The 23,058-nt window shown below is 37.2% G+C and overlaps 2 protein-coding genes across 5 annotated transcripts; both read left to right on the top strand.

Annotated features, from left to right (window-relative positions):
* Window positions 1–15: 15 nt before the first annotated feature.
* On the top strand, window positions 16–5,568 carry LOC309487813 (uncharacterized protein). 4 transcript variants are annotated; one of them, XM_082155685.1, is made up of 14 exons: window positions 88–106; window positions 327–400; window positions 1,360–1,485; window positions 1,622–1,921; window positions 2,006–2,059; window positions 2,141–2,179; window positions 2,284–2,340; window positions 3,805–3,933; window positions 4,066–4,119; window positions 4,204–4,287; window positions 4,734–4,755; window positions 4,837–4,877; window positions 5,025–5,071; window positions 5,159–5,568. In XM_082155685.1, the coding sequence occupies exons 2-14, from the start codon at window positions 346–348 to the stop codon at window positions 5,258–5,260; spliced, it is 1,110 nt and encodes a 369-aa protein (XP_082011811.1). In that variant the 5' UTR covers window positions 88–106; window positions 327–345; the 3' UTR covers window positions 5,261–5,568. The 4 variants fall into 4 exon arrangements, with proteins under 4 accessions (XP_082011812.1, XP_082011810.1, XP_082011809.1 ...); XM_082155684.1 differs by having other exon boundaries at window positions 17–400; window positions 2,141–2,176; XM_082155683.1 differs by having other exon boundaries at window positions 19–400.
* A 4,029-nt stretch (window positions 5,569–9,597) lies between these two features.
* Window positions 9,598–20,399, top strand: LOC309487422 (dynein axonemal heavy chain 1-like). Its single transcript, XM_082155076.1, has 18 exons — window positions 9,598–9,640; window positions 11,860–12,062; window positions 12,984–13,056; window positions 13,141–13,315; window positions 14,214–14,358; window positions 14,536–14,668; window positions 14,831–14,989; window positions 15,331–15,583; window positions 16,072–16,205; window positions 16,294–16,505; window positions 16,585–16,883; window positions 17,025–17,175; window positions 17,388–17,578; window positions 17,720–17,945; window positions 18,030–18,149; window positions 18,684–18,766; window positions 18,859–19,025; window positions 19,099–20,399. The coding sequence occupies exons 2-17, from the start codon at window positions 11,901–11,903 to the stop codon at window positions 18,968–18,970; spliced, it is 2,628 nt and encodes an 875-aa protein (XP_082011202.1). The 5' UTR covers window positions 9,598–9,640; window positions 11,860–11,900; the 3' UTR covers window positions 18,971–19,025; window positions 19,099–20,399.
* The last annotated feature ends 2,659 nt before the right edge of the window (window positions 20,400–23,058 follow it).

Below are 23,058 nucleotides of genomic sequence, written 5' to 3'. Positions count from 1 at the left end.
GCTATTTGTAGCTCCATCTCTGCTCAACCCTCTACGCTTTTCTTCAACCACACTGCTGTTCTGTGGCTTTGAAAGATCTCAGCGCTTCAGATAAACACAAACTATTGTGAGAAAATACATTGAGACTTTAAGATGCATCACATTCTGACTTTACCTTTAGCATCGGAATTTTTGTTTGTTTGTGTTCTCATTTATTTGGTTTGATTGAAGTACGATCATTATAGGCTACTGCCTGTGTCGTGTTATAGAGACGTATCGTGTCATTTGGTTTATATCGTCTTTCTTACTTCCTACTTCCCCATGTGCATTGGACATCTTTGTGTCAGTTTATCATTTGACGCTGACATGGTTCTGCTCATCCTCCTCATCTTTACACTCTTGCTGAAGGTTCAACCTCAAAGTAAGTGATCATAAAAAAAAATATAGCCTAAAGTTTTATCTGCTGTCTTTTGTATACTATGCATATTTTTTTATTTTAGGTATAACCAACATTTACAATAAACATTGTAAGCTAAAATAACAACTGCAAGAAATGCGACAATTACTGACAAAATATGTAGAGCTGAACTGATGATGGAATACAATGAGATAGGAGGAAACCAATTATATTTCAGTATATTTCATTTTAAAATGCCTATACTTGTGTAAGTATATACTGATGTCTAAGTACAGTGTGCTGCATGTTCCTCAGTTGTTTTTAGTTCTTTGTTCTGTGTTTATGTCGTGAGCAAAAGCAAAAAGTACCGGTATAAATTATTGCTTTTATCATCATCATCATCATCATCATCATCACACAGAGCTAGGCCTATATGCTATAAAACACTTCACAGTCACTCGCAGGTTTATTTTTAGGTGGATGATTCACTTTGCAAGTTGAAGAATTAGTTTTCTTAGTTTCATGCATGAATTAGGTGCATGTTGTCAGGAATACCTAGCAAAATGTTTTCATACTTTTTATTAACAGAAACTGGGTGTGTTGATATAAAAACTATCATTTTGTGATTCCATAAGATTCAAGATTCTGACTTGGTGTGTATAATGTTCAATAAAAAAAGTATTTTTAGTATTTGAATTAAGTTAGATTTATTTTTTTCATATAATTAAATCATTTCAAGTCATCTCGTGTAAAGTTTGCTGAGGCCCCCAGTGGGCCCCTGGTTGAGAATCACTTCTCTATTATGGTTAGAGCTCACTTTAGTTCCGTGCAGTCAATGGGCATCTTGTTACATATTTTACTATTTGATTTCGACCAATAAATAGCTTGCTTTCTTGCAAGAGGTGATGGGACCCTTGTGTTCAGCAACTGTAACTTATATTTGATGTACTGTTATCTAAAGGTTTTCTGTGTTTCTCCTACAGGACTCTCTGATCAGGTTTGGCTGACAGCGTCTCCAGCGTCAGTGCAGAAAGACTCAAACACAGCACTGAGATATGACAGACCAACAGATGCTGATCATTCTCACTATAATACAGTTTTAAATCAGAGTAAGATGTTTAATTTGGTACAGTAATGTGTCACAACTGTTTAGCATCCTCTATGAACAGTGTTGCTCTCTATAAGCATTCTCATAATCCTTTGTTTCTTCCACACTAATGTTCTCTGCTATATGTTGTTTTTCAGAAGAGAAGCCCGTCATTACAGTAGTACATGACAATCAAAATGGTGAATTTAGAATTTACTGTCATATACCAGGATCAGATAATGCTGGTTATGCTTGTTTTATTTACATTGGAGATGCAAATCGGCAAATTCTAAAAGCTCAAAAACCATCTAGAGGAACACAGTGTATTTCTACACTCCGCGAACATTTTTTATTTAATCATCTAAAGTCAGTTAAGAGTAAAGTGATGAGCTGCAGTTATTCTCCAGAACCTGCATCATCCAAACATTCACCATATAGTGACACATTCAACTTGACAGGTATATCATTTCAATGTAATAAGAATCTACACATTTACATTTAATTCAACCATTTTACATTTTTCTTAATGTTTTTGTCTCTAGTTTTTCTTCCTGTGCAAAATCAGTCACCAAGCAGAACAAACGCATCAACAATATGTAAGTTCATCCAAAATAAATGTATTTTTTATGTTTGTGGTGATTATTTTGATGATTAACCTTGTAAATTGTTTTCTGCAGATTCAACACCAACATTCTCTACAAGTGAAACAACAACAAGTATAGACTAAATGTGACTCTATTGAGTCTATAAATCCATATAAATTGTATATATATATACTGTATATATATTTTTTTTGAATAGTAAGTTCTTAATATTTCAGAAACCCTGGCTACAGAATCCACAACTTGGTACGAGACCACAATAAACCCTACGCCTGGTGAGCTCCTTTATCGTTATTAAAATATCATTTTATAAAAATGTACGTAGAATATCTATAAGTTTTGCGCAAAACAGTGATATTATTTAAATGGATTATGATAAAACCGTTCTGAAGGTCAAATCTAGCTTTCAGGACACACGTGGAGTTCTGATCTGATCTGATGAGATGGTTTCCTCTGCACCACCTCTGTGTTCATGAGGATCTGAAAAGTTTCTTTCTGTATTGCCCTAAAATTTGAGGAACAGTGTGTAGAATCTACTAGATTCAACCACAGGCCTGATTATAAAGAAACCATTATAGCATTTAAAAATAAATATAAAAATCATTGAATTATAATATTTTCTACAGAATGTATGCTATTCGGTTCTATAGAAACTTAAAGTGTTCTGTCAGGCGCTTTATAGAAACTTTGGTCACACTTTATATTAAGTGTCCTTAATGTACTTACATCAAACAATAAGTACAATTTACTTTTGTGTTCATATTGAATTGCAAAACACTTTTGCTGATATTGAGGTGGGATACAGGAAAGGTTATGGACAGGATTGTGGTATGAGTTAAGGGTGGGTTAAGGTGTAAGGTAAGGCTCAATAGTGTTATATATGTAATTACAGACATTAATTACAGCTGTAATTACATGCAGGTATTTAAAAAATATATAAGTACAATGTAGAAACATGTATGCTATATACACAAAAACTGCATCATACCAAATTATTAATTTAAAAGGTTAGCACATAGTATTTAAAGATACCTAATATAAAGTGGGACCTTTTATTTTAATAAAATGTATAAATTAAGCAGCTTGAAAAATGCCCATTAAACATATAAGTATTATGCAATCATTTAAGAAATGTTTCCTTATATAGAACCTCTTTGCCATGGACTCTTAAAATTAAAGGTTCTTTATTGGTATCCATAACTTTCCTTTGGTTCTTTATAGTGGAAGAACGTTCTTAAAATGTTTTTCAAACAAGTTGTTTTGGGGAATCCAAAATGGTTCTTCTGGCATTGCTACAAAAAAAAAAAAAAAAAAAAAAAACTTTGGGGGCTTTTATTTTAAAGAGTGCAAGGTTCAAGAACCATAGAACCCCATTGAACCCTTTTTCCAAGATTAGGCTATACACAAAATAACAAGGCAAAATGAATACATGCTTTTATATTCAAGTATAACATGTTTCTGCATCAACATTTGTAGACCTTGTAACAACATTCCAATCAGCCAATCAGATTTGAGAGACAAGTTTACAGTTTATGTAAAGTTCAGTGCTTCTACAACAGTGTTATTTACCATAATTTCCCTTTGATTTTGGGATAAGTTATGGGTAGGGTTAGGTTTAGAGATAGGGTTAGGGTTAGAATGTTGTTTGGGACATGTCTTGGCAAAATCCCTTGTGTTCAGCAACTGTAACTTATATTTGATGTACTGTTATCTAAAGGTTTTCTGTGTTTCTCCGACAGGACTCTCTGATCAGGTTTGGCTGACAGCGTCTCCAGCGTCAGTGCAGAAAGACTCAAACACAGCACTGAGATATGACAGACCGACAGATGCTGATCATTCTTCTCTCTATAATACAGTTTTAAATCAGAGTAAGATGTTTAATCTGGTACAGACAGGAATGTTGTTTGGGACATGTCTTGGCAAAATCACAGTGACTGATGCTGTTTTTAAGGAATGTCAGAGTGTTTAGAAATGTCTATTCCTCCTTTTCAACCATTTAGCTGTCAAAGCTTCAAATCCTGGTGAAACTGATGGCCACAGGACACCAAAAACAAGTAAGTATTTACAATCGATTAATCGTTGCAACTGAAAACTTTGCACATGGTGATCAATCAATCTGATTTCTTGGTGACACAAAGAAACATGGCTGATCATGGCACTGGCGGCCACCAGCGGGGGGATTTTCCTGACCGGACTCATGGGCTTCTGTCTGTTCTGCATCAGTAAGTTACCTATATATGCAGATGTACAGTAAACTGACAATTATTTGTAACAGTTTTAAAACCTGTTAATGTCACCCCGTTTTGAGTATAGATGTGAAAATGCACTAAACTTAAATATGGCTGTAACTCATGAATGCTTTCTGAACTTCTTTTTAAAGAAAACACAAAAGTGGACTCCAAAAAATGAAAGTGTATAAAAGTTATAGAAATTTAGATTTACTGTAAAGCAAATGTACTGTACTAATCAGTTTAATTTTATACAAAATATGTATTTTTGAAAAATCATTTGGATGCTAAAATTGCTTTAACCCCATTGCTTTTGAATGATACCTAATTTATAATGATTACTAAAATATGATCATGAGTACACCAAGTGCAATTAACAGGTTTTAATAATTAATTTGCATCACAACACATTAATGCATTGGTGTGGTATATTTTACTAGGACAGAAACCAAGAAAGAAGAGGTAAGAATTTTCTAGTGTACTTTATATAGGTGCTTATTTGTTTAGAACATTAAAATAAATGTGTACTTTTAATATGTTTAGTCCTATGAAAACGTCTGTAGCAGCTGTTTCCCAGAGCCCAGGTAAATACAAATGATTCTATACAAATGATAATGTGCTGCATATTATGAGTATTGTTTGTGCAAAGTATGTTTTATAATTTTCATACAGTATAGAAGTTAAAAGTTACAAATGGTTGAAATGAAGGTATTGTATTTCTAATGTGGCAGATGAAGATGATACTGAAGACAATGAGAAAAATTCTGAAGAACATGAGGTGAGTAGACCTGTTTCTTCTAACTTTTACCATATATACTTCTCTTTCACGTCATTTTCATATATTTATTTTCTTTGTTCTCTATAGGAAAAATTGGACCACGTGTACTGCACCATCCCTGATGATCCTGTAAACACTCATATGTTATACAGTCTGGCACAGATGCCAAATCATTCTCTGCTAATTTAATTTCTCTTTTATTATATCATTATAATTAAATAAACTGTCATTTAAAGAGATTGTAAATGTGTATATATACACACACACACACACACACACACATATACAGTATAGTGTATATATATATATATATATATATATATATATAAATGAGTACACCCTCTCTGAACATCGAGATATTTTTCTCTATTTTTAAATGACAATTGCATTTAATGGAACAATGAAAAAATTCTAAGAGTGATCATGAAAATAGGCCTATGTCATCAATATCTGTAAAATAAGAAAATTAGCCCTCTAAAATAAAGAGTTGCAAAATTAATTTGTTTTTTTTGACAGCATCTGCTTCAGTTATTAAGGAAACAGACACAGTCAGACACGTGTGTCTTAACATAAATGGAAGAGAAAGTTACTCAGAAAGAACTGAGCTCATCATGTCAGCTCTCACTCACTGGATCTCAGATCAGTATTTGGTTTAGAAGATCAGAGTTCATCTGTGAGAATAACCAAATCTCACGACCACTAGTGAGTAAAATGTGACTGATTCGTATGAATTCGTACAATTTGTCTAAAACCCAGTGACGGTTAGGTTTAGGGGCGGGGTCAGGGGTAGGTCATTCGTACGAATTCATACGAATTGGGCAACTCGTAAAATATTTACGATTTAGCGAAAAATCTTACAAATTTGTACGAGTGAGGTCCTACACTGTGAAGAAGTCACAAGTTCAAAAACCATCCTCTCATTCTGATCCAGTGACAGCCCAGAGTAAAAAAAAGAGAGAAAAAAAGAAATCCATATTCATATTTGATCGGTGTATAGATGGAAATATAGCAGTTTATGGGGTTTACACAAACAAAATGGTTAAACGAGGGTTAGTTTTATTTGTCAGGTATCAGGTCACATGCAATATTTTCAAACTTTATATTTCAATATTGTAACTTCACCCTGACCCAATGTTGAATGTCAGCAGTTTTCATACCAGGCTCTACTCTAACTTGTAAGTAATATTTTTGTTAGCTTAGGGATAAAACTTTACCTGTGGCCAAGTCTGCATCTACTGGTTCCTGTAGCTCAACTAGATCTTCATATATATGTTTGATGCAGGACTTACATAAGTTGATAAAAAGTAGTTCATTGTATTTTAATTATCAAAATGTAAATTATAACTTGCATCTCTACTTGTAGATCATTTTGTTATACTGTGCACTGTCACAGATTTTATTTTAAACAACTTTGGATATGATATTTTTCCTCTATGTTTGCTGTTTATTTTGAATGGGTTTAGCAAACCAAAGGTAGATGATGTTTTAATCTTCACCACGTGAAATGATTCTGCCCAGGTCAAGTCCCTTGTCAATTTGTCGAACGGTTTAATGGTTTTATTTATATTTAAATTTGTATTTTTATAATGTGATTTCAACATCTTGTGATATTGTTGAAATCTCTGTGCAGTTTCTACAGCGATCTCTACGGGTGAAACTCTGACAACTGCCACAGAAACCCGTAAGTGACTAAAACATTTACTTGAGCTACACTGAAGCAATTCAGGTTCAGTAAGGGCTCTTGTTCTGTGAATTTTAGAAGTTTCTGTTTTTCCATGTCAACCTTTTATTTGTCAAGCCTCAACTCCTGGTGAAACTGCTGTTTTTGGAAGACCAAAACCAAGCGAGTATCACCAATCATCTAAAATTAAATGTAGTTAACAAGTTAACTGAGGTTCGGGAGCAAGGCCACGCCTCAACTAATCAGCTCGTTCCCCGTCTGTATATTTACACTGAACCCACCTTCACTGCACCTTTCTTCTCAGCTTTCTTTCTTCACTGTCTCAGTTTCTCGACCCCACCCACCCCTCCCCTTCCAACTCATCCATCCATCCATCCATCCCACTTCCCCCCGACCCCAATCCCCCTCCCCGATGTCTAACATCCCCCATTTTACTTCCACAGGCTGCATCCAGGGGGGTCTTCAAGTAACCAAGCTTACTATCTACCGAGATGAAGCCCCCACTCTGAGTCTCCCTGGACTAGACTCCCTGATCAGCCAGACGGAGAACATAACATCCTTTCCCCCATCCCTTTCGACCCTTCTTCATTCCATAAAGCTATTCTGCATAGTTGTGGCGTGGTCCTTGCTAGTGAATTGGTCAATAGTACTAACTAAACACATAGCAAATGGTGATCAATTTGATTTCTTGTGTCAGAAAGAAACATGGCTGATCATGGCACTGGCGGCCACCCAGTGCCGGCCTGAGCCTTTTGGGGGCCCTAAGCAGAATTTGAGTTGGGGGCCCCCTCCCACCACGCGGAGTCACCTGTGCTTGACAATTATTGACACAAATGTCATGCTATAATGTTACATTATAAATTAATACTGTAAGGTTCTGTATTAATACAAAATAAATACTTAATAAAAAGTAAACCACATCATTTTTCTTTGAATAAATTAGCCAGCTTCGCTAGATTTTCCCCCATTAACTAAAGCCCTATTCGCACCGGATTAGTATTATTTTGGGACCACGTGTGATTTAGAAATTACCCACTTCTGAATTTCGTGTGGCGCATTCGCATGGGATAAGCGAAGCCTGTGATTTTACTCAAATTTACTGACTTGTCTCCCGGATATGATGTCAATAGGCTATTGCTGGGAAATGTCTTGTCATTATAGGTCTAGCTTTATGAAATATCATAAACAAAAGAATGTTCCTTACCACGTGCTGCTAGTCATTCATCTCCATCTAATCATTCTTTTTGTTTTTGCTTTTCTGATGGTTTCAGCTTTCTCTTTCTGTTAATTGTATTTGTATGGTGTAACGTTAGCCTATAGTGATATGACCCAGCACCCAAAATACTATCAAAACACTCCATTCTTCGCGAAAGATGGATAAAAAAGCGCACAGGAAACAAAAACCTTGAAAAAAAAATGATATACGACCCTGCCAAATCACAGAGATGCCGATTCACACGGGACCAGGCTTGGGAGGGTTACTTTAAAAATGTATTGCGTTACAGTTACAAATTACTTCATAAAAAAAAGTATTCAGTAATGTAATCCAAGTACTATAATATGAAAGTAATGTAACTGATTACTTTGGGATTACTTCAAGGTCACGTATATAAATAAAGTCAAGCAAGAAGAAATATTATTTAAATATATATATATATTTTTTTTTATTAAGAATTTGGTCCAGTGTACAATATTTGCAAAATATACACACATGCCTGAATATATATTTATGTAAAGGGCTATATCTAGTGGCTAATGTATGGTATTACAGATTATTTTATTTTATTTTTAACTAAAAAATAAAAACACAACATTTAAAATTTTTACACAATCTACATATTAGTTTATTTTAAAATAGGCCTACATGTTGACTAAAGCCGTGATCTTTCTTAATTTGCCTGACTGGACGTGGGGCGTTGGCAGTGGGAGTTCCCCTACGTTACCTAGACAGCGAACATCTCGTTACGTGAGAAAAGATTAAGAAAGGACATTTTGGGTACTAAAAAAGCTACTCTCCTAATTTCTACAAAATAGCAGCGGAATTTCCATGAATTAAAAGTGATTTTACCCGCAGGCAGCATCGTTTCTACTAGCAGCAGTGATTAACTCTGCGTCTGAGGAGATTGTAGAAAGCTGTTATTTGCACATGCACCAGCACACGTGAGTCATTACTGGCAACAGAACCAGGAACTACTGTATAATCAAGCAGCGCTTAATATAGTGTTATTATGCCAAAATACTGATTTATTTAGTTTTAAATGAAACCATTGTAATCCTGAAAGTATTCCCCCTTTTTTCAAAATGTAACTATAATCTGATTACAACGTTTTTTGACGTAACTGTAACGGATTACAGTTACTGGATTTTTGTATCCTGATTACATAACGCCGTTACATGTATTCCGTTACTCCCCAACCCTGCACGGGACTAACTAATATTAGCCTACACGTACAGCAATGCTAGCTGGCATCCCTTACACCTAAGGTTAAGTTCCCCTTCGCCTGTTTTCTCCAACTTAAACCGATCGATACGTGAAATACACCTAGATAAATGTATGATGGAAGACATTTGACTGTTGATGGCGGGAATTTAGCTGGTGATGGCTTATAAGATCATGCCTAGTTGCTACCTCAATTGAGCACAGTTGTTAGACCTTATACTAAAGCTTAACTTGATGAGTAAATGAGTAAATATATATATCATTTATTTATTTTTAAAACTGCAGACTAGAGAACATTTAGTAACAGTAACTAATTGTAAAGCGCTTAGCCATTTTTGTCTCGTGCACCGGAATCTACAACAAGCTCAGCGTGAACGACGTTGCCTAGCAACCGTTACAGCCACAGTCAAAACATTACTTTAACCACCGAGGACAGTGTATACACGAAGTAAGTTAATCACTGAAACTTATTTATGTTACCTAAGGTTTGCAGTTTTTATATCACTTTATATATATTTATAACTTTGTACTTATATTTTTACTCGATGCCTGTCAGCTGCTGTGATTTGAAGTGCGGTGCTTTTAACGGTTTTTTGCTTGAACTATGTTTTTAACTCGACCGTAATGTAACTTAACATACATGTAACGTTAACAGTAATATATATATACCTCTCGCTATTGTCATATATATATATATACATGTGTATATATATATAGTGCAAAGTGCCCGTGCAAAATCAGGTTTTGTGTGTGTTTTTAGTAATTGTTCATTCAGTGTGTTTGAGTGCTCATTCATTGTTACAATTACACAGCAAAAGTTCAGTGACATTTTTATTTGTGCATGGTAGAAAGCAAATACTGATACTGACATAATGGCATACAATAAATATGGAAAATTGAACTACACGAGGCTAGTGAACTGTCAGAATGTTTATTTTTTTACTTCTTTTACCGATATAACTGTTACAGTGGGTACGGAAAGTATTCAGACCCTCTTAAATTTTTCACTCTTTGTTATATTGCAGCCCTTTGCTAAAATCATTTAAGTTAATTTTTTTTCCTCATTATTGAACACACAGCACCCCATATTGACAGAAAAACACAGAATTGTTGACATTTTTGCACATTTATTAAAAAAGAAAAACTGAAATATCACATGGTCCTAAGTATTCAGACCCTTTGCTGTGACACTCATATAGGCTATTTAACTCAGGTGCTGTCCATTTCTTCTGATCATCCTTGAGATGGTTCTACACCTTCATTTGAGTCCAGCTGTGTTTGATTATACTGATTGGACTTGATTAGGAAAGCCACACACCTACATAAGACCTTACAGCTCACAGTGCATGTCAGGGCAAATGAGAATCATGAGGTCAAAGGAACTGCCTGAAGAGCTCAGAGACAGAATTGTGGCAAGGCACAGATCTGCCCAAGGTTACAAAAAAAAAATCTGCTGCACTTAAGGTTCCTAAGAGCACAGTGGCCTCCATAATCCTTAAATGGAAGACGTTTGGGATGACCAGAACCCTTCCTAGAGCTGGCCGTCCGGCCAAACTGAGCTATCGTGGGAGAAGAGCCTTGGTGAGAGAGGTAAAGAAGAACCCAAAGATCACTGTGGCTGAGCTCCAGAGATGCAGTCGGGAGATGGGAGAAAGTTGTAGTAAGTCAACCATCACTGCAGCCATCCACCAGTCGGGGCTTTATGGCAGAGTGGCCCGACGGAAGCCTCTCCTCAGTGCAAGACACATGAAAGCACACCTGAAGGACTCCAAGATGGTGATAAATAAGATTCTCTGATCTGATGAGACCAAGATAGAACTTTTTGGCCTTAATTCTAAGCGGTATGTGTGGAGAAAAACCAGGCACTGCTCATCACCTGTCCAATACAGTCTCAACTCTGTTGTGAGTGGCTTCACAACAACTCTGTGACTGTTCTTGAATGCCCCAGCCAGAGCCCTGACTTAAACCCAATTGAGCATCTCTGGAGAGACCTGAAAATGGCTGTTTACCATCCAACCTGACAGAACTGGAGAGGATCTGCAAGGAGGAATGGCAGAGGATACCCAAATCCAAGTGTGAAAAACTTGTTGCATCTTTCCCAAAAAGACTCATGGCTGTATTAGATCAAAAGGGTGCTTCTACTAAATACTGAGCATAGGGTCTGAATACTTAGGACCATGTGATATTTCAGTTTTTCTTTTTTAATAAATGTTCAAAAATGTCAACAATTCTGTGTTTTTCTGTCAATATGGGGTGCTGTGTGTACAATAATGAGGAAAAAAATGAACTTAAATGATTTTAGCAAATGGCTGCAATATAACAAAGAGTGAAAAATGTAAGGGGGTCTGAATCCGTACCCACTGTATTTAACGATATCCTTTGCATTTCTAATCCAAACAACGTCAAACTTTGCACTGCACTTACTCGTGCCCGTAGCAAGACACCTGTCAAGTTTGAAATCCATTGCACTAACGGTTCGAGAGATATGCAAATAACAGACAGACAGACAGACGTTTCTGTAATTTATAGATAGATAAGTTATATAAATATATACCTCTCGCTATTGTCATATTTCATGGAATAAGTTACAGTGCTAGATACTTTGTTACAATGTTTGGTTAAACAGAAGTTACTGTAATGCATGAAACAATTCTGCTTTTTTCGTAGGTAACTTTTCTTTATTTTCTCACGGTTTGGATACGTTTTTTATGGACAAAAAACAGATGCAAAGTGAAAACCATCCTAACGGATCTGGCATGTTTTGTCCTCACCCTCCAACCAAGTCTAGAGAGGGTCACGAGGTCAAACTGCCCCCTCTGAGGGGCATCTACTCTGATCTCATTACTTCATCAGGCAAAAGTCCGCAACAGGTAAAACATTCTTTCCATTCTTTTACTGCTTTTTCTGGATTCCATTTTAATTATTGATTTTTTTTTTTAATAATCAAAAAGCATGTATAATCAGTTGAATAAAACGCTAACAGTTTATTAAAATGTAACAAAAGTTCCCTATGAAATTTTTCCTCATTTCCATCCCCCCCCCCCCCCCCCCCCCATTTCTGTTTGAATTATTTATCTTTTTATTTAATTAGTGTTCTTTGTTTTATGATTTATTACAAATGTATCATCAAAAGCTTTGGTAATCAAATGCATTCATAAAACTTTACAACAGTATGAAAAAAAGTGTACAACAAGTGTTGATCGAAGTTGTATAGTTACACATTAAATTTGTATGACTGAATTCCACTGACGATAGAGTGCAACAGTCAGTTCCTGGAACTCTTTTTAAACCTTTAAAGACAGACCTACTGTAAGCTATGAGGTTGTTAATCGATGGTATTTGCTTCTGCTGAAGCCATCAGTCCGCATTATTTCCTTATTTAACAGTAGCATTCATAAAACTACATTACCTATTATGCTGTAGAGAAAATTACACCAGTCAGAGTATAAAAAAGCAACAAGTGCCAAAATAGCTCTTTAGCTCCGCCTACTCCCATGAAGCACTGCAAATTATATAATTGAGTCAGTGTAGCTGGTTGGCTTGGTTCATGGCTTATAAATCTTTAACAAACTCTTTTTTTAAAAACCCTACGGGTAAAAATGAATCGAAAAAATACTTCCGGAACCAGCGCTGCTGAAAAAGGGGACGGGAACTGTTGAACTCTATTCTGTCTGCATTTATCCACATCACAGAAATCAAGGGATCATACTCATTCATATACATACATGTAAACATATACTTGCCTTGTTTTGTTAAATATAATCACCAAAACTCATGCTGCTGTTTTTCAGACTTATACACAAGGTCCAGTGACCCAACAGAGTTTACTGTGCCGGGCGGGATACGAGTCCAACTCCCGCAAAAGTAAGAAATCAACCCATAATCAAGTCAAAACACAAATGCTAAAGCTAACTTTACTCATTGTATTTTCTTTGTTTTTGACTGTAGCAGCTTTGTTAAAAACACTTTCTGACCTGGACAATGTTCTGGAGAACAACTGGCAAGAACCATCAACACAACTCCAGCACGAGACGGACTTTCACCCTGGAAGTTACGCTCCTAAAGTTCAGATAGCTTATACTTGCCCCCCAGGACATGTGTCCCGCAAGATCGAGATTGAGAGGTGAACAGTTCAAACATCTCCAGTGGTTCTCAACTAATGGGTCAGAACCCAAAAATGAGCCGCAAGTCTGTTTTTGGTAGAAGATTACTAAATTAGATGCCAGCATGGACAGGATGCTTGACATGCTTTATCCTCTTAAAAACCATAAGTAAAATTATGCAAGCTAAAGAAAAAAATCACTTTCAAAAAGGGTAACCAAAGTGTGTTCTGCTGTAAATCATTGCTTGTTGAGATTCGTTATTCATTATACACTACTGTTTAAAAAAAAAAAAAAAAAAAAACTTTTATTCAGCAAGGATGTATTAAAGACAGTAAAGACATTTGTAATGTTATAAAGATTTCTATTTTTTTCAATTAAATGCTGTTTTTTTTAACGTTCTATTTATCAAAGAATCCTGAAAACTGTATCATGGTTTTCACAAAAATATTAAGCAGCGCAACTGTTGCAACACTGATAATAATAAGAAATGTTTCTTGAACACCGTATTAGAATGATTTCTGAAGGATCATGTGACACTGAAGACTGGAGTAATGATGCTGAAAATTCAGCTTTGCATCAGGATTAAACTGAATTTTAAATATATTAAAATAGAAAACAATTTAAAAATGTAATTGTATTTTACAATATTACTGTTTTTACTGTATTTTTTATTAAATAAATGCAGCCTTGGTGCATTTTTTCAAAAACATTTTAAACCGTAGTATTTATTATAGTATTATTAAGGATTTGTTTGCTTGGTTGATACTAAAAAGTTAGAGTAGATGCTCATCCATTTGAGTTATTTTCGCACATTTTGTTATTTAATGCTTTTTGTATGTTTTCTTTTATTTATATAAGGCATATTTCTAGATTGTAAATGTAATATGCATGGACGTTTGTGTCTGTTTTAATTCTCAGACGTAGGAGGGAGTATCAGAAGTTAGATATCAGTAAGCTTTTGACTGAGCAAGGCATTGACTCCAACCAGCTGATGCCCAGATACCAGACGAGTGCGGAGACAGAAAACCCCTACCAGTCTGTTTCAAACAACCTGTCTCTGGAGGTCATACATGTTGCTATATTGATTTTCTGAAGTATTCTTGATGTGAATTTGAATGTCCCAGTTTGCTTTTTCCTTTATTTTAGTCTCCATGTAGATGATTTAGTTTAAATTCCAGTACCATTTCTGTTTAATTGGCTGCATACTTGTGTTTATAATTTTTTTTTAATGTAACACCAGACATTCGATAACGAGGAGTTTGACTGCCGTACTCCAGAGGAATGGCTGGCTTTAGGTTATGAGCAAGGCTCCATCGACCGCAAACCTGTTCCTGCCAAAGCCCTGCTGCCGACAAAAAACAGCATCCCACCTAGTACCCTCTGATAATACCTGATATATTGTAGTCGAATAGATCCCATCATTTGTCTTGTAGTTCCTCCTGAAAATAAATTCATATTACAGCCCATCCAGTGGTAGCCAAATGGGAACATGTGGGAAAAATTAAATGTCTCTTCCTCATGTGTTTAATGTGTAGTGGATCCAAAGAGCCCGGCTTTGGAGTATTCTTGGCAGTTGGTTGGTGTACTACAATACAGCCAGGAGAAGAAACAGTACTTGGTGCATAAAGTGGACTGTAATGGATGGGTTGGAGATTCCATGGGAAAACCCATTTTGAATGGAAGACAAAGAAAAGGCATGTGCAAAAGCCATTCATAAAGCTTGCTTATTTTAAACACCTCATGAAACAGTTTAACAAGCACTTTTTTCCTATGCTGACATATTTCCTGTTGAAATAGGAAAGTTGTGATGTGACATACAGTATTACATATCACAGCTCATCCCAGAAGAGAAAGTAAATATTAATAAACATTTAAATGCTGGCTAGAGGGACTTTTTTAAAATCATATTAATAGCATCAAACCTTACAGACATCAACTGAAAGCAACAAAAAGTTTTGGTTTCATGTTTAACTCTGTGATATAGTTAAACTTTCTTAAACTATTGTTTCTATTCCAAACTTCCTTTCTTTCCCAGGGGCTTTGTCACTGGAAGAAGGGCAGTATTGGGTTCCCAGGATCAGGCTGCTGTTTTGTGCGGAGGACCCACGTGTCTTTGCCCAGAGAGTCCAGTTTGCACAGAACTTGAGACAGAAGACAGAGGCCTTACTCTTGTACGATCCTTCCATTGACTGTATGCCTGTCTGGAGTGGCACCCCCACTCTCAATCTCACCAGTTTAGAAAACATCAGAAAACATGCACTCTCCACACCAGGCCTCCATCTTGAACGGTGAGAAGAATGAAAATATGAACAAAAATTTGGCTTTGTCATCACAGAAATAAATTATATTTAAAAATATATCAATATTAGTGTTTTTACTGTATGTGTGATTAAATAAATGCAGCCTTTGTGAGCATTAGAGATTTCTTTCAAAAAATCTCAAACATTTGAATGGTAGTGTATTTTGTTAGATTTTTTTTCTTTTTGTTCTAGAATAGTTATGGGTTTTGCATAAAATATGGATCTCAATCATTGGTGTACAGTAATGTGAAAAAAAGGCTAAATATGCATATGAGTTCCATTGTACCCAAGTATGATCATTAATAATAAAACATTAAGACTTTCCTATAAAAAACATCTGTACCTTCCATTAACACCAGATGTACAGTTCCAGAACACACACCATATAATTACATAAACAGTTACTGATGTCTGCTGTACAGAATTGTCACAGATAGTATTAGTTTGTTTTTCTAAAAACACATTTGTCTATACAGTCTACAGGATTGTGAGGAGTGGCTGAAGAAAGAGCCTATGAACCAGATGGTCTTTGATAAGGTGGTACAGGACAACCCAGAGTTTTCCTACGTCACACTTCCTCAAAAAGAACCCGAGAGTGTTCCCAAGAGAGGTAGAGAGATGGACTTGCTGTCCGAGTTTTAATGTTGTTTTATTATTGTTGATGCCAACCAACAACTTGCCGTCTCCCCTCCTCCTAGGCTGTGTGTCAGTCCCTGACTATCCTTTTGAAGAGAACCGTGCAGATTTTGTCCATAATTATCTGCTCACTAAGCCTGAAGTGATTACTGTGCTGTCCAAAGTGAGAGAAGAGTGCAACAGGGTGGCAGAAATGAGCCTGTTCGATTTCAGCTTAAAAAAATCACTTCCCTTGGAGGACTTTGAGTCGGCACAGTCTGAGAAACATGCACAGGTAAACAAACTGCCACCTGTACACACATGCACATACAAATGTGCCTCTGTGTCATTATACTCTTTCTGTCTTCCTACAGGTCCACTTGTTTCTACAAGAGACATGGCTGGCGGCTTTATGTAATGGGATTTTGTCTAGTCTGCAAGATGAAAAACATGGCTGGTACAATGTCACTATGTCCTGTTGGGATGTGTATCGTATGTCCAAACTGTGTCACCTGATGGGGCTGATTCACAGCATTCAGCAGGACTCACTCAGGTTTCTGGTGCAGGACTCCCTGGCCAGCTTTGCCAAATTACTGCTCGATGCTTGCCACAGTGCCCTACACTGCCCTAAAGATCTGACATGGGGCCCTGATCTCATAAACAGCCCATACAAGTATGTGATCTTAGATAGGAGGGACTATGAATACTATCTTACTATAAAAAGTTTGGGAAACACTGATCTAAATGATAATATGAGTGGCACTGTTTTGTAATTGTATATAACATATCCACAATCCAACATGATTTTATACAGGCCAAAAAAGAAACCTCTCTTCTCAGTGGATTTGGTGCTTGACCAGACTGGGGTTCATTACAGCACTCCTCTAGAGAGTTTTGAGACCTCCGTTATCAACCTGTTTGATAAAGGAATCCTGTCCACATACAACATTCCTCAAGTAGACAAGGTTCCCTATCTGATTTCTGACACATAAATAACTTTTATGAAGATCTTTCACTAAATAAATGACCATAAATTAGACCAAAATTTTTACTTTCTTTTCTTTTTTAATAAAAATTACTATATTATTAAAAAAGCCAAAATTATTTAATAAAACATACATGTTAAAATTATATATTTAAAGCTTTTTTTTCTGTTTTGTTCTTCCTATTCTCTCAGTTTGTAATGACGAACTTGTTCATTGTTGGAGATGTGTTATGGTCAGTGGGCTTGTGGGAACCTGAAGTCAAGAATCTGAGGGAGAGCATCAGTGTGGCCCTGAAACAGTCCATCATACCTCTTAGAGCCTACGCCCGTGAATATGAACGGCACCTTGAGCTCTACAACTCTGACATCAATACATTTCTAGAGTAAATCTCTTAATATTTTTTGCCAGTTTCGATCTATATACTGTTGATTGTAAAGAATATACATATAGTATGCTGTATAGTATACTGTAATACCCTACACACCAAGGATTGTTCTTCTGCTTATATTTTTGTGTCTTCAAGGTTGCACAGTCAGGAGAACCGGACCCCTCAGGAGGTGAAGCAGGAAGTTCTGGAGCATCTGAGGGAGATTAAACTTTTAGAACAGTCCATCCCCTCTGCCATCATCATCGGACCCTTCACGGTCCGTGTGGAGGCCATTCGGCAAAACCTGGTAGAGAAACGGAAAGCCCTCGCCAATGCATTGCTGGACCGACTTGCCCTGAGATTACATCAACAAATACAGGATGTGAGTCAGTATTCATTAGGATAAGAAGCATTTTAATCAAGTCTGAATAAAACACTATTATATAAAATTGTACGTGTGTTTCAGGTTTGTAAGGAGTATAAAGCCATCAGCAAAAAGCTGTTTAAGAAGCCCAGCTGCATTGAGGATCTCAAAGAGCAGAGAGAATGGATGAAACTAGTCCCTGAGCAACTTACAGTGCATGAGGTACAGTCACTGTTTTATCATTGCACATCATAACATGTATCCTACTAGATTGCCAGTAGACAAAGTCTGAACCAAATTATATTATACACGATAACTCAATAAAATGAGCAACAACAGAAAAATCCCATACTTTTATATTAAAGGATTCAAGTCATATCTAGAGACCAGAATATAATAGTGACTTGGAGGTGGGTCTATTGACTTTGGACAGTAATCGACCACCTAACAGCGAACTACCCATAACTCCCTAGCAACACCGTAGCAACCACCCAGAACATCTAAACAATGACATAGATATGTGCTAATTGCATAGGAACACCCAGAAAATGTACAATGTAGTTATTTTATGTTTTTGCCTTTAATTGGAAAGGTCAGTGGAGAAGTGACAGAAAATGTTGTCGCCATGTGGCATATCAGAGCACATGTACTCCCCGTGGCCATGTCTGCCTTATTTAGATCTCATTGCATTGTTGTGGTTATTCCAGTATTCTGAATGACTTTTCTCTGTCCCCTCCTGCTAATGGCCTCCTGCAGGATCTTTTATCTAAAGCTATGTCTGAATGTGATCTAATGGATGAATTCTTCTACTGTCTCTCTTATGAGTATATCAGAGAGAGGTGAGTGTATCATTGCCTTGCCATTTAATGAAATATTGTTTTTAACCCAGTCCTTTGTGTAGCCGAGCTCCTAAATACTTAATGTTGCATAGGTGGACTGCAATGGCATGGCCCTGTAAGATCCTTAACCAGATAGAAACAGTGAAAGCCCGACATTTTGAGGATGAAGAACGCTTCCATAAGATCCTGGTCGTTGACAAGTAGTTCAAAACAGAGTTTTATTGAACAGAGGCACGGAGTGGAACAGCAGAGGAGACTGGTGAGTATGAATTGGAGAATCAGAACTGGATGATGAACTTAGCTGAACAATAAACTTGATATCTTATTTGCAGGTGATAGAAGAGGATTCGGCGGGCTGATGGCAGGAGACAGATGACTGAAGACGGATGGTTTGAGACGAAGTTCAGGTGAGGAATCTTTGAGGTAGGTAAGTATTCGAGTAGAGTATGTTTGTTCACGTAAGGACGAGACCAGACAAGGAAGTGAAGGGGTTTGGTTCGCTAACACGACACCGTTTTAACAGAAAACTCTTAAGTTCTTTCTGCGCAAAACTTCAAAAACGCGAACCAATGAGAACGCCGTTGGTGTGCACATGCGTATTACGAGTTCAGTCTATAGGTCTGTGTGTTTGAATATATGTGCGCAGGCGTGTAGTCTTTTCCCTACTAATCAACCCTCAACATAATACTTGTCTGGCCTTAAAATTATTAATACTGAATTTTTATCGCTTCCACGTAGCCAAGCGAACCGGAAATATCTCGACAACGCTTTATCTGTAGATAGGTAAAGGGAGGGGAGGGAGGCCTTCACAGGGAAGAGCCTAGTTGACACTTCAGGACTGTGCTGTCGTCGCGTCCAGGCGCAGGTCCTTCATCAGATCTGGATACAGCCTGGATCCGGCGGACTGCGGTAAAACCTCGGGATAAACAGAGAGACTAATATTAGCATAGACGCCCTTCTTATGATGTAACGAGTACATCAGGATTTATGGGAAGTTTTCCCGGTTCTAATCTATGCAGCCTAACATTGAATTATAAAAGTCTATAATGCGTTATGTGTATGCTAGGTCAAAGAGACGTGTTTTTAGTCTAGCTTTGAACTGACAGAGTGTGTCTGCTTCCCGGACAATGTTAGGAAGACTGTTCCAAAGTTTTGGTGCTAAATAGGAAAAGGATCTACCGCCAGCAGTCGATTTTGATATTCTAGGTATTATCAACTGGCCGGAATTTTGAGATCGCAATAGACATGAAGGACTATAATGCGTTAAGAGCTCGCTCAAGTACTGGAGAGCTAAACCATTTAGTGCTTTGTATAAATTTTTTTATATTACTGATTACTTACAATGTTTAATAGGGAGCCAGTGCAGTGTTGACAGAACTGGGCTAATATGGTCATACTTCCTGGTTCTGGTAAGAACTCGAGCTGCTGCGTTTTGGACCAGCTGTAATTTGTTTATTAAGCGTGCATTACAATAATCTAGCCTTGATGTCATGAACGCATGGACTAATTGTTCCTCATTTGTCAATGAGAGCATATGACGTAATTTAGATATATTTTTAAGATGGAAAAATGCGGTTTTACAGATACTAGACACGTGACTTTCAAATGAAAGATTGGTATCAAAGAGCACACCCAGGTTCCTAAATTACGACGAAGACCTGACAGAGCAGCCATCAAGTGTTAGAGATTCTAATTATTGGACAAAAAACGTCCTCACGTAATAATCTAGAATACTGTCTGTTTTTGCATAATTAAGTAGTAGGAAATTACTAGTCATCCAATTTTTTATATCACCTATACATTCCGTTCATTTTGTGAATTGGTAAGTTTCGTCAGGGCGTGAGGAAATATAGAGCTGAGTATCATCGGCATAACAGTGAAAACTAATTCCATGCTTCCTAATGATATATCCCAAGGGTAGCATGTACAGAGTGAAAAGCAATAGTCCTAGTACTGAGCCTTGTGGTACGCCATACTGAACTTGTGATCTATGAGACATCTCTTCATTTACTGCTACAAACTGATAACGGTCAGATAAGTATGATTTAAACCATGTTAATGCAATTCCACTAATGCCAACATTATTTTCGAGTCTATTTAAAAGAATGTTGTGGTCAATAGTATCAAATGCAGCACTAAGATCGAGTAACACTAATAGAGAGATACAACCACGACCGGATGACAAGAGCAAATCATTTGTGACTCTGATGAGAGCAGTCTCAGTACTATGGTACGGTCTAAATCCTGACTGAAAATCCTTGCAGATATAATTTCTTTCTAAAAAAGGAACATAGTTGTGAGGATACTGCCTTTTCTAGTATCTTTGACAGAAAAGGTAGATTCAACAAGCGGATTAATCATAGCCAGCTTAAAGAGTTTTTGGAACGTATCCTAATGACAAAGATGAATGAATGATGTTAAGAACAGGATCTATGACCTCTGGAAGCATCTCTTTCAGTAGCTTAGTCGGTATAGGGTCTAACATACATGTTGTCGATTTAGATGATTTAACGAGTTTAACGAATTCTTCCTCTTCTATAGCCATGAATGAATAAAATGTTTTCCTTAGGGACACTACAAGGCACTGCCTGATGCCATACTGTAGTTGACGGTTGCATAGTTATAATTTTCTCCCTGATATTATCAATCTCATAAGTGAAGAAGTTCATAAAGTCATTACTGCTGTGCTGCTTGGAAACTTCTGGGCTTGAAGCTTTATTTTTCGTTAGTTTAGCCAGTTTCAAATAAATATCTAGGGTTTTGTTTATTTTCTTCTAATAGGGTTGAAAAATAAGCAGATCTAGCAGCTTTTAAGGCCTCTCTGTATGCAATCGAGCTCTCTTTCCATGAAATGTGAAATACCTCTAGTTTATTTTTTTTCCAGTTGCGCTCCATTTTTCTGGCTGCTCTCTTAAGGGCCCGAGTGTGCTCGTTGTACCACGCCGTTGGACTATTTTCTTTAATCTTCTTTAAGCGCAATGGAGCAACTGTGTCTAAAGTGCTGGAAAAGAGAGCGTTAAAAGTTTCTGTCGCAATATCGAGTTCTTCTAAGCTATCTGGGATGCTGTCGGGAGGCTTGGACCGGTTGGTGGGGTTTCCTTGGGGGCCCCCACCCCACCCCACCAGCACGTCTTGGAGCCGAACTTCGCCCTGCGCCTCCCTCGCTTCGAAAGCACCCTTCCCGGTTACGGCCTCGATCCAGAGGCCTCCTCCCCCCACCCTGGCGGAGGGTTCCTCACGCACCCCTATGAGCGGCCGTGCCGTCTCGAGCCCAGGCCCGAGTGGAGCGAGACCCGCATGTAGGAAGCCGGCGCGTGGCGGTTCGCTCGTCTGGGGCTCCTCGGTCGATCCCCGAGGTAAATCAACCATATGCTTGTCGAACGGTCGGTCTGGGTAAATGGCGAAACGACTCCAGGGGCTTGAGACACAGGAAGATTATTAATAATAAGCAATCTTTAGTGGCAGAAGTGATATAGTCTAGATGGGATGTACCCAAAAAGTGAAAGTGAGGAGCATTTATGGGTACAAGTCGGGAATCGGCCTACTTTACATATTTCAAGGGTGCTGAGTCCAAAAAAAAGGGTACCCAAGCGAAATTGAGTTTTTTACCTTCTAATTTGCATATCAAAATGGCCGCCAAATTGCCTATCTTGCTCAGTCGTTGGACCATTGTCCCCTAGTTTTTTGTAAGTAGGCAATCAAGATGAGGAAATTAAGTTTCTAGATCGATAGTCAAGGGTCAGAGCAAAGATATAATGGAGGCTCACTGCCTTTTTATGTATTATATATGCAAAATACCAACTCTTAAGGTGAAATTAAGCATTATTTGTGTAATTTAAGGCTGACATACATATTCAATCAATATCACTCTTAAATGTTCCCCGTGTATATATGATATGTGATGTATTCCATATTACATAACTAAGAAAAACACCATTGCAAGTTGTCTGAGATTTCATTTTTTTATGCAAATTAAGCATTTGTTCTCTACATTCTAAGACGGGAAAACCCAGGTGAATAGGGAAAAAAGCACCATGAAACTTCCCTTGAACAGATCTACAGATCACATCTTGTTTCTGTATATTTTCTTTCATGTTTGTAGCTTAATTGCTTTGCTTTTTTCTGTTAGATTTTTAGTTCTGTTGTTCACTCCCTCTGTAAATTGTTTTTGGTAAATTGTTTTTATACCTTTCTAGTTTGCTTGTGTGCCATTTGTCTTTGGAATTTCATTTTGATTAGTATTTCTTTCTGCAGTCCTTTTCCAAGTTCTTTGGTTACCCCTTGCCTTGGTA

The sequence above is a fragment of the Leuciscus leuciscus genome (genome assembly GCF_965113295.1).
Source record: "Leuciscus leuciscus genome assembly, chromosome: 23".
NCBI classification, from domain to species: Eukaryota; Metazoa; Chordata; class Actinopteri; order Cypriniformes; family Leuciscidae; genus Leuciscus; species Leuciscus leuciscus.
Note: the sequence above shows the minus strand (reverse complement) of the source record. Positions and strands in the feature narration are given on the sequence as shown.